Genomic DNA, 12,009 nt, shown 5'->3' with positions numbered 1-12,009 from the left:
TACGAATAAATATATATATACGAATCACAACTTTCGGTCATTCCAAATGCAAAACGCAAACTCAGCCAAACAGCATTCCGGGTTGATGGTTTGTTTAACGTAACTTGTTGTTGCTTGGTGTGCCAAAACGCATTCACTTTGTCACTATTATAAACACAGCAGCCTGGTTTGATATGGCCCAGGGGTTGAGCATATATTCCTATAAGCCGGCTGTGGTAAGAGGTGGTTTGGTGGGTGCGCGGGAGAAGGGTCGGGTAAGGGAGCATAACACAGCCCTTCGGAGCGGCAGTTTGGGGGAGGGGGGGGCGAGGAAGATGGTCAGTTGATGCTCGGGACGGCGTAGGACACATCGCAAGCAAATTCCTCCCGGCGGAAAACAATAATCGAAATTCGTTGCATTCTCAGACCAAGGAGGGGGGGGGGGGGGGGGGGGGATTTCACATGAATAACAAAAAGGTAACGCTACTCAATAGGGCGGAGGGAAGGAGAGGGTCTGGGACAACCACACTGAAGTTGTCAGTTTGTCAAACGATGGATGGAAACAAAACTTTACCAACGGATGGAGGAATCGCTTTACGCAGTAACCAATCTACGGATGTAACGTGTTTTTTTTGTTTTGTTTTTTTTTCGTTGCCAAATGCAATGATGATACCGTTCATTCGAGGAACAAATGTATATATAAAGTTTTATTTTACACAACCAATTACACGAATGGTGAATAAAACGACCCAGAAACAGAAACAAACATTCCAATTGTCCAATCGAAAAAGGAAGAAATAAAACATAACAAAGCTACGTTCGAATATCAAACATTACGCGAAACGGGGAGACAAACGGGGTGGAGCAGCAAGCCAGAATGGGATGGAGGGGGGGGGGGATTAACAGTGGCAAAAAAGGGTTGAAAAGAAGGTGTTGAGGTCGGTAAGATACAAGATATGAAGGAGAAATGAGGAATCTGGGCAGGATTGAGTGATTAAATAGGTTCACTAACTCAGCGCAAGTAGAAACCCCCAATTGGAGATCAAAAATCAACGGTATGTGTCGATGCAACTTGAAGTCGAGCTGTTACCGGTTCGTATCGGCCAAGTCGATAAGACTAGAAGCCAAAGAAACGTCTACAATCACCGTCGACGATGATGGAGAAATGTTAAGCGATGACCAGAACACACGCGAGAGAATTCGAAACAAAAAAGCTGGAAGCAAACTAACACAATCCCGCACAAGCTGCTTTCAGTTTCCCGAGACCGAGCCAGATTCCGACTTTCGCAACGGAATAATACACACCATCTGGCGTCTTGGCGCGTCGTGTGTACTAACGAGCCGATTCAATTATCCGACGATAGCGTGGGAGTGACACTAATCGGCACGATTAACAACACGGCCCCGCCCCGCCTTCGCCGGAGTCAAATTCAAGGGTTTAGTCATGAGCAGAACCTCCCCAACACCTGATAACGGCTCCGTACGAAGGTTCCAAGGATGTTGGCGAAAACAAAATGTTCCAGATCAGATGCTACAACCATTGCCGTACGACGCTCTCCAATGTCTTAAGGATATTGGGAAGGTGTAGCCTTCGATATCCATGAGTTCGTCCAATGAGCACCTAATAGCTTCATTCCAAACCCGATTGTTGATAAGGAAATTTGCACCCTTGAACTCTGCACCGTGGAACGGTTAATGTTTGGAAAAACCCCAAACAGAATTATCAACCGAGTTTATTATTTTGGAGTTCCTGCTAAATGGATCGATTCGATATGGAGCCCGTTGGTGAGCAGTTCATCGGAGCGGAACGCAAGCTCATTCTTAATCCGGCCAACTTTATCGATTACATCCAGCTCAATAAGGCGTACGGCTGCGACGTAATAAACCGAGGCCGGGCACAGTACGAACGCGCTCCAAGCATTAAATCGCTCCTAATCGTGGCCCAACAATCTTAGGCTATCCAGAACGCCAGGTTGTCCGTTATAGTCCCCAACCCGAACCCGGGGGCCCCGGTTCTTATGTCCGGGCGTGGAATGGAAAAGTTTTGCTGCCCTGATGCAAGTAATTATGACGGACCTGCCGGCACATGCCCGGGACGAACCATGGAGACACGGTTGCTTATAAGTAAGTCGTAAACGAAGACGCCGGACAAGAGACGCGCACGCCGGGGAGTTTTTATTGTCGGCTTTTACTGCCGACGGAAAAATGCTGAACCCACGCGTTTGTGAGACGCGCGTCCGAAAAACAGTGTAAGAAAAATCCCACCGTACTCCGTCGAATGGAGCGTAATGTTTATTTCACCACTTCAGGATTCGGGGAATTGAAGCTTGGAAAGTTTCGCTTCGCCAATCTCCGGGCAATGGACCGGCGGTGAAGTCCACGGAGTGCAAAACGAACGCCAGTCAAGTTGATCAATACAAGTATTCAACCCCGTTCACGAATGGAGCAATACGATAACCCACCGGAGGGGGTTGGTGATTTGCATCAGTCCGAATATCTCCCGAACTCTGCTTCCATAGACCCGGCTCTTGGTCTGTCGAGAAATTCATTTAGACAATTTAAATTATTAATTTCTCCCGCACACAATCTGTGCAAAGGTTGCAATATACTCCCTTACTTGCAGGCGAACCGAAAACCGAAGCCCGGTCTATGGCCTGATGGGAAAAGTACTCATCGGTATCTGCCTCACTCTCTCTCCTCAAGCGTGTATAGTCCTTCACGCCCCCGCCGAAACCGGTCACATCCAGAATGTGTTTTTGTGCGTGACGATGTGCTAGGCGAAACGGGATGTCTGGAGGTGACAGCTGTCTTTTAGCTTCCAGTTAAACCACCCGGCAATGCGCTGCAGCCGTATGGGTCGTCCCCCTCAGCAGGAAGCTGAATTGGAGCGCTCGGACAAGGGTGGCCCGGGCGTACCTGGTGATTCTTGCTGAGTGAAATGGAGATTTGAGATTATCCGGTTTGCCCGACGCTCCGAAGGGGAACCCGAAGTGCGATCCAATTGACCCTCTTCTGGATCAATCAGTGCCTTTTGCCGGAGTTTCTAAGAGAACCCCGGAGAGGAGCCTAAACCCTGACAGCTTTGAGAGGTGGAGGCGCCTCTCTCCTAGTTCTCAAACCGTTTCCACATTTAATGGCAGTTTGATGGCAATGGAGAGACTGCCTTTGGTGGTTGCGGTTTGGCAGCCGATGAAGGACGGACGCTGGCAGGAGCGCACCGGGTTATGAGGCTAGGCTAGGTGATGCATTTTATGTCTCAGGACGTCAATTAAAGTTGTGGACTTTAGAAAATGAGCCATGCCGTATCCTGTCCCTCGGTCCTATTCATTTTTCATCCTTTCTCCCATTTCTTGTTTAGATCTCCCCCGTTACCTCCTCCCCCCCCCCCCCCCCCCCCCCCCACCCTTTTCCTCCTCAGCGTACTGCGAGAAAGGCCGTGGCCTGAATCCGGTTTGCACACAAAAGAGGTTCATCAGCGTACGGTCCTTCCTGCCCGCATCGGATGTTCAGCTGCGCCTCCAGCTCCAAGCGCTGCTAGAAACTTGGACGCACAGGTTTCGGGGAGCCGAGAAGTGGCAGAAGTAGTTGGCAAAGAAGTAGCGGGTTGGGTAATCACAACGGTTTGATTATTCATGGCTGCATCCGGTACTAGAAGCTATCAAACCGTTTGCTCGCTCCCCCTCCCCCTTCCCCTCGACATGCATTCTGCATCGGAACACCCTATTCTGGGACCTCCAGGCATCCTATGTTCTTGTTCTATCTATCAGCTCTTCGTGCTCTCTGTAAATACCAGCTTCAATGTGCGGCTCGGTGGATTTTTTTTTGTTTCAGCCGAGCCACACATTGCGAAGACATTATCAAAAGGCATAGTTTACTAGATGTAGCAAATATTTACAGTTGCTTTTCAGATCAAAATCCTTGTCCTGAAAGTTGTTGCCGCATGCTGATAGAGGGTTGCGATTTCTAGATCTGAAGTCGGCTCCTGATTGTCAAAACCTCTATTTGCTCCATGCTTTAAATAATCGGTAACATAGAACATGGAATGGAAAAAGGTCGTTACTCCAGAACTCGTAATATCTTACGGCAATTTGAAAGCTTTCCCTTTCTGGGTACCATTCAACCTAGGAAAAAGGAGGAGGGGAAGTGGCTTGGGAAAGTAGTTCATGGCGACTTCTTTCGCTGAGTTCATTCTGTGTGTGAACCGAAACCCAACACACTTACTTCAAGCACCTTTTCATCATCGCTGTGGATTGATGCTGAGGCGATAATATAGCAATAAATGGAGTAAGCGAGACAGGGTGGGTAAAAGAGGAGCAGCGAAACGTAAGAAAGAAGGGAGTCTTGTTAGTTGCCAATGCTCGTCACTTTATAGCAACAAGACGAGCACGCACGGACGACCCTGTCACAATTCATTAGGAAGCGATTCAAAGCTGTACGGTTGCATCTTCGTCTTACAGGGACATGACACTAATATGCTTAGCTGGGATGAAGCACACCCGGCATAAAACAGCAACAAACACACACACACGGAGGATGTGTGCCTTTGCTCGGGAAAGCTTTCCCAACCGGAGCAGCTGGGACAGACTGGGGATAATTACAAATCAATAGAAAAATTAACTCCACCCGTCCACTTTACGACGACGGAGACAGGTTGGGAATATGCGCCTGGACGCAACGGTGTCAGATGGTGTGTGCCTTGCCCCGTGTTTTATAACCACTTCTCAGAAGCCGAAAGCAAACCCGGTTTAAAGCGAACCCATAACGATATATAGATCCAAAGCCAGTATGAGACGATGTCGAGCGAATTAGTTCATATTTAAACACCCTCCGGGGTTAGTGTTCATATCAGCAGCTGAGCCTACAGTATCGGACCAAACAGACGGCGACATGTGTGACGATTATTAAAAACGAGGAAGTATAAATGAGGTTTTCCGTTTCAGCTAACGTTACTCAATATTATTTTAATCAGCACGGGTAATTGATTGAAGCTTGTTTATTAGATTAATGAATATTTACTCTTACTCTTCATCTATGTTTTCGGGAGTTTCTACGACATTCAATGCAACTTTAATGAAATCCAGGATGTCTCAAACGAAGAGCTTTGCTTCCTTTGTTTTCTTTTCGTATACTCCCGAAAAGTAAACAAGGCAAAGAAACGTGAAGTCAAGGCAGTTTTAATTCGCGGCTAAGAGCCTCTTGAGCGTGTAGGAAGCTTTATCGCATGTGTTTGTTGACCGATACTGCAGGTACAGACTATGCAGCAAAAGCCACCGGATCTTCATACTGTCCGAGACGGAGACGGAAATAGCGCTTCTAAGTTTTTATCCCCAAAATCTTTGCAGTACCCTACACCGGGAGGTTTTGGAGTGGATTAGTCGTGCAAGCTGAGTGGTGGCACTAACACTAGGGGGAGTGGGGACCAGGTGTTGGGAAAAACCATGGGCAACGGAAAACGTACATATACAGTTTGGAAGTGGAATATATGAATTTAATATTTCAATAAAGAGGTAACCGGAGAGAGTTAAAACAAACCCAAAACCATGGGCCAATGATGGGAAAGGGGGAAGGGAGGGTAGGGGGGAAGGGTAGGAGGAAACTACTACGAGACACATCGACACAAAAAAGTACACGAAGAGAAACCTCGAACTCATCCAGCAAAAATAAAAAAAAATAACGAACAAGACGATGTACGAAAGGAAATAGTTGCTGGAAAGGACGACGGTTGGAATGGTGGTGGGGGGGTGAAGGTTAGTTGGAGGGGAAAGTTTTCTTCCGCCCCGCGTTTCCTTTCGGCGTACGTGTATGTACACCGAACGGGGGCTTTGGGCTACGGCGTGGGAAATATACCGGGTTTGGGGATGATGATGCGGAAAGCGTTAGAGCGGACACGACAAGGGATCATAGGGGGGGTAGAAGGAAGGAAGGAAGGGTTTACAACAACACCGGTGAAGTGAGCTGTGGGAATTCGAGGGCTGGCGAATGGGTAGCGGGGTTAGCTAGGGGGTGGGCAGGCGCGGGCTTACCTTTGGTGGTGCGAAAGCCCTGGTTGATGGCGCGCGTTGTCCGGACCGCCGCCCGGTAGATGCGCCAGTAGAAGAACAGCATCACGAACATCGGAATGTAGAAGGAGCCGAGGGCCGAGTAGACGACGTACCCGGCGTCGTTCGTCAGCTCGCACGTCCAGGGGCAGGGAAGCGGCGGCGATGGGGACGGTGTCACGGACACCAGTGTGTAGTTTCCGTATTGATAATAAACGTTCTCTTTCACCTAAAGCGAGGGGGAGGGAGGGGAAGAAAGAGACAGAGAATGGTAAATCGGTTAATCTGGGGGAAAAATCCAACACCGCGGTACGCTTTCCTCGAATTTACCCGAAAGGCCGGCAGAACGATTTACGAACATCCATTTTGAGCCTACCGTGGCCTGTTCCACAGGCGCTCACAAACACACAGCGACGTGAGAGGCAATTTAAACTGCTTCCTTTTGCTGCTCCGGGTAGAGGGGGGGGGGGGGGGGGGGGGGTATCATAAAGAAGGTTTCCTGATTTTCCCATGAAAGGGCCGGGAGTTCTTGAACTCTAACATAACGCTTCGGCACAGCGTAGAATCGATATTCACGAAACCGTAAGTCGTTCGTAAGCGTTCCGCAAAATACTACCCCTGCCGAATTTCCATGCAAGAGAAGCTGCTGATGGTGAAACATCCACGCACCATCCAATTCTCTGGACTAGAACTCTTTTTCAATGATGTTAACGCATCGACACCTGGACCTGAACGCCAGATTTTGAACAGCGTCAAGGGATATCCCTGGGTATCAACATAAAGTTCAAGACTTCGACCTCCAGCTGAAGGGTCCTTAATGTCTATAATCTCATTCAAATATATTGTTTGGTATTATCGTTTCGAGCGCGTTTTTCTGTCCCAAATATCCACTCCTAATACTTAGTTTACATGAAGCGCAAAGCAAGCGGTAAAATGCTGTCAGTCGGTCAGTCAACTGTCAAAATCTGTACAAATTTGTTTTTCGTTCGGCGAGTGAAAAATAGCGAGTGGATGGAAAATAGTTGTTAAATACCTTACCTCTCTGCTGTGTTTTTTTTATAGTCAAACACTCAAATCAACATCTAATGTGCTTTCATTAAGATTGTCTAACGATTAGTAACGTCGTCTACACGTTACGAAAAAAAAAAGTGACAGCAAAACTGACAGTTTCGCGTGCAATTTTCAGTCTTTTACGCCTCGTGTAAACTAAGCATAAGGACTCGGTGGCGGTGTGTTCCGATAAACATTTTGATTATTGCCAAGTTATAAAGGAAATGGCCTTGTTTCGAAAACAACAACCGTAAGACTCCAAAACCAAGACAAGAAATATCGGACGGAAAAGTAACCCAGCACGGAACCCGAACGAATTTTCCCCCCGGCTGCGTTTCGATTATTAGGAGGTTAATTTTGCACAAAGAATTACAGGTGGGCGATTGTGGCGAAGGGCCAGAATTTGAAGTATTCTGTTCGCCTCGCCTCTCCCAAAGCCCTCCCCAACGTCCTGGCATGCCGAAGCGCCGCCCGCATCGGTCAGGGATTAATTCACGGGGGGTCTTGAATGGAGTGCCCTCCGGAGCAAATGTAAATCGATAGGCATTATCCGCAAATATTCCAGCTAATAGGCCGCCCGCGGCGGGGAGTCGCGCAGGCAACCGCCGGTTTGAATTGATCAATTCTCGAGGTTCGGCTTTTGCCGGGGAGGCGGCATTGTGATGCGCAAAATCTCTGGTTCCGCGAGGTAGCTTTTCGGCGAAAGCGACAGGAAACGACGTGGAGATAGAGGACGAGTGGGCGGATGAGTGGTGGGAAAGAAAAGTGGGCAAAGGTTCGCCGAAAAGCTAAAAATAATTACTTTTCCTCCATCTTTTTTTTTATTTTTGCTGATTCGGGCGATTTATCCCTGCGAGTCAATAAAACCGCGAAGTAGTTATCGGGGAAAAAAAGGAAGGTAAAAATAAAAGGCTTTGTCACAAAACAAAAAAACAAAATGCACGTAAAAAACTGGCAGGAAGATCCAAAAGTAGGCCGCAAGCGAAAACACATTTACATCACAATAATTCGCGGGGTCTCAGTCGTCCGCCGGAAAAGCTCCCCCCCCCCCACCCCGAATCAATCCACCTATTGTGGGTGTGGAGAGGGCAATGTTTTTCACTGGGGGGAAAACTTACTTTCTGTTCCTTCCACCCGACCAGCGGCGGAAAGCAGATCACGAATGACAACACCCACAGCCCGGCGATGAGCGACTTGGCGCGCCTGGTCGACATAATGCTCGGATAGGTGACCGGTCGCGTGACGGCGACGTACCGGTCCAGCGATATGGCGCACAGGTTCAGTATGGAGGCGGTGCACATCCAGACGTCCACCGCTAGCCAGATGCGACACCATACGTCACCGAATATCCAAACCTGCAGAAGAGAGAAAAGAAAGAGAGAAAAAGAGAGAGAGAAAAGCCTAAAGTAACGATCGAAAAGTAAAATCGAAATTAAAGTCTACATTCTAGGAACACCAGTTAAATCATTTCACAAATGCCAATTAAATCCCAGATCTCCACAAAATGAGAAGATAATTGATTCCAAGAAGAAGGCTTACCAACAGAAGATACTAATTGAAATAAAAAAAGCCAAAGGTAAATTGAACTAGTAAAGACGTTTACACTAGTAAAAAGGCTCGCTATCAGAAGTCGCCAAATTAAATAAAAAGAAATGGTAAATGAAATTAGTAAACTAGCAAAGACTAGACAAAAGCGTAATTAAAAATACTTTTTTAAGGGAAAAAATATGCAGAACAATAGTAAAATAGATTCAAAATATGAAAAAAAATTGCAAAAAGTAAGAGTGAATACAAAAAAGGATGTTTTAAGCCAAAGAACAAAAACACCTTGACGAAACAAACTCCAAACAACACAAGGCAAGGATCGAAAGTTCAAAAGCGCCGTGGAATAGCGAGTAGTTGCCAGCGAGGAGAATAAACTCGCTGCGTTACGTAAGATGGTAGTAGTGGAGCGTTCGCACGCGCTGAAGTTGGTGGATGAAGTGGAGCAGAGCGAAGGGGGAAATCAGAGAAAAATCAAGTGTAATCTCATTTGCACATAAATGACGATTTTTTCGGGTACGACCCGGACCATATTCGAAAAAACAGAGGCAAAAAGGCGAGGGTATGGGATGGGGAGGAGTTACGGTGAAGGTGAGGGAAGGGTTCGGCCATGTTGCAACCGTGGGAGGTTGGGGATTACCACTTGAGTGTAGCATGGGACTTAAATCGAACCCGCATGGCTTTTAGTTCATCCGACGTCTAGCGACGAACACTTCAGTAACTAGCAAAAAATAATCACACACACACACACACACACACACACGCGAGCAGGCGCGTGCACGCAGGTCGACCGCAACTATGGCGAGTTCAATGGCGGCAAGAACCAGCGGTTGGAGTACCCAATCGACCGACCAACGTTGAGGACCATCATCGAGCAAGAAACGTTTTACCTCGCGCCGGGAAATCTGCACCAGGTTAGGTTGAAGTTTTCCTCGCCATTGGCTCGTCTTCCTTTCTCCCAGGCCCTGTCGGATATGTTTGCAGGCACTTTCCCCCCCCCACCTGCCTTGAAACACGCGCACTTGAATAAAAGAAAAGCAGCACCGCAGCGACGTTCGGGGTTGTTTTCCCGTTTTTTTCCTTTTGGGAGCACGAGAAAAGCCACCAACTTTTCCCCCGCGCGACCGACTGATGATGCTTGAGTACGGCTACATTTTTTGGGGCTTACCCGCAGCGCAACCGAAATTTTGACCGAAAGGCTACATCTTCTGCTCTCCATTTCCACACAGAAGCGCACACACACACACACATAGACGGCGTTTCGGCGCTTGATTTCGTTTTCCTCATTTCACTTCTACGACCCCCGAAACCGAAGGGGGCGCCGAAGCTCAGCTGGGAAAATTAACCGCTGTGCGAAAAGCAAACCAAAACTTAGCGGCCGCCATTTTTCCCAACCTCTCCCCCCCTCACAACTTCCCAAGGGTGGAGGGGGAAAAAACTCGGCGCGGAAAAAAAAACAATAACAATGATGATAATAATATTCCACCAATAAGTCTGAAGGGTAGCGGAAAAAAAGGTTTGCAAAAAGAATTAAAAGTCAACGAAACGGTTGGGTTTCGGGAAACAAAAGGCGCAGGAAGGGTGCGGGGTGCGTGGTGAAGGAAAAGCAAAAGGAGAGAAGAGAACGAAACCCCGTGTCGGAGCACTACATCGACTTTGGTTTTTCTAATCGCTTTACGTCGCAGCACTTGCTTTACGATCGTGCGCGCACGGTAAAAGCGAACCGGGAAAACTGCCCGGAAAATATTCCAGCCAAGCCAAGCCAGCCAGCCAGCCGGCGAAACTGCGGCCGAATGAATTATAAATTTTCAATTAACACCTAATCGCATTATCACTTTACACAAAACGTGTTTTAATCACACGGCCTCTGGCGCGAGAGGACGTGCTTTTGAAGGGCGATCCTTCCGGTAACCGCGTTGGGCCCCGGCCGGGGCGGTTGGGTTAATTTTTCTTTTCATTTTCCAACCCGCCCAACGGTGGGCAGACGCCGTGAAAAACCGCACCACACAATAAACGATCAGTGCCGGGGAAAAACAAGCAAACGCTTGAAGTTTGAAGGGCCAGCGAATGAAAGTCGTTGTGGAAATGTGAGCGTATGCGCGCGTGTGCGTGCGTATGTGCTTGTGGTGGTGGTTTAGAGGTCGCGTTTAACACCTCTCTCCACGCAGAATTTGGCCACCGAATGTAGGAGGAAAATCTCGCACGTCCCGAAAGCCCGTAGCAATCGCCTCCGTGCTTCTCCGGGTGAACTACACTGTGTCAAATATATTCTCATACAAATTCAAACATATATTATTTTATACTATTTAGTAGGATTCTGTTAACCATATCAAATTTTCTTGGATCTAGTGAATTTTCATGTTTTTTTAACACGTTGACTGCCATGCCTGCCATTTTTGATAGCCAGCTGTCATTAGTTCTAAAAAGTTATTGTCGCATGAATAAATGAAAATGTAACTTAAAAGTTATAGTAATATTTAATAACAATTCTTTGTGAACCTAAGATTTGGTTTAGCCATCAAAAACCGTTGGTTTTGTGAATGTTATAAACAAATTTTATTAAAAAAAGTTTGTACTAAAAAAGTGTGCTAAAAACGCTTGACAGTCAACGTGTTAAGGTCAGTTGACATAAACACGAACGGAGAAAGAAAGAAAGCACAAGTGTAGCTCGAAAGTGTTAAAATATTATTGCTTCCCTCAGGTTTATCATCTTTGGTTGAAGATTTACACATGTGTAAACATAAATAAATATTACAAAAATATGTAGAAAGTGTATGAGCTGTGGCGCCTCCACTACGGTTTCGGTGGAAAAAGTGTACGAAAATATGTTGGACACGGTGTACAGCCGACGACACGCGTTTATAATGGTTCCCCCCTCCGGATGGGACAGTGATTTCCACCCTTCCCGCTTCGATACGTTCCACGCCATCTGGTCCAGTTGCTAAGCTTACCCACATCAAGCACCATTCGTTTACGTTTCAACTTCGTGTTTAACTTTAACGTGTTGTCTTGGTTTGCTTACAGCAAACAGCGTCGACGCTGAGCGCGAGGATAGGCTCGCGTGCCTAACCATACCTGGATGGGGTACTTCCGAAGGCATGGCTGTCGAACTTGTGCGCGGCAGGGTAGGACTATTTGGTCGCAAACACTGCGCCACATCCAACAAACTCTATCCTTAGCCGTAAAACATAGCGAGTAGCAGCTTCTGGACCATAGAATACGTACACAGGGTGCTTTTCTCAAACATTCTAAGGTCGCCCAGTGTGGTTTTATCAGACTTTTAAGTGTTTCAGGTTGCTTTTTTTGGGGAAATTCATTATTTGATGTACCGTAGGTTTAGGAGACCTTTGTTTATGGTATGAGATTTATGTTTATAGGTGCTCCAAATATCCACCACGTC

At 47.2% G+C, this 12,009-nt stretch overlaps 1 protein-coding gene across 1 annotated transcript in view; it reads right to left on the bottom strand.

Annotated features, from left to right (window-relative positions):
* The window catches only part of LOC131291366 (octopamine receptor Oamb), a 30,731-nt gene that overhangs the window by 9,905 nt on the left and 8,817 nt on the right, over positions 1–12,009 (bottom strand). Inside the window, exons 2-3 of the mRNA XM_058320566.1 lie at positions 8,186–8,422; positions 6,003–6,246 (exon numbers count right to left, since the gene is read on the bottom strand). Of these exons, the coding sequence (XP_058176549.1) occupies positions 6,003–6,246; positions 8,186–8,422 (481 nt within the window). The remainder of the gene's footprint in view (positions 1–6,002; positions 6,247–8,185; positions 8,423–12,009) is intronic.

This window comes from Anopheles ziemanni, chromosome X (genome assembly GCF_943734765.1).
Source record: "Anopheles ziemanni chromosome X, idAnoZiCoDA_A2_x.2, whole genome shotgun sequence".
Lineage (NCBI taxonomy): Eukaryota > Metazoa > Arthropoda > Insecta > Diptera > Culicidae > Anopheles > Anopheles ziemanni.
This window is presented reverse-complemented; position numbering and strand designations above follow the sequence as displayed.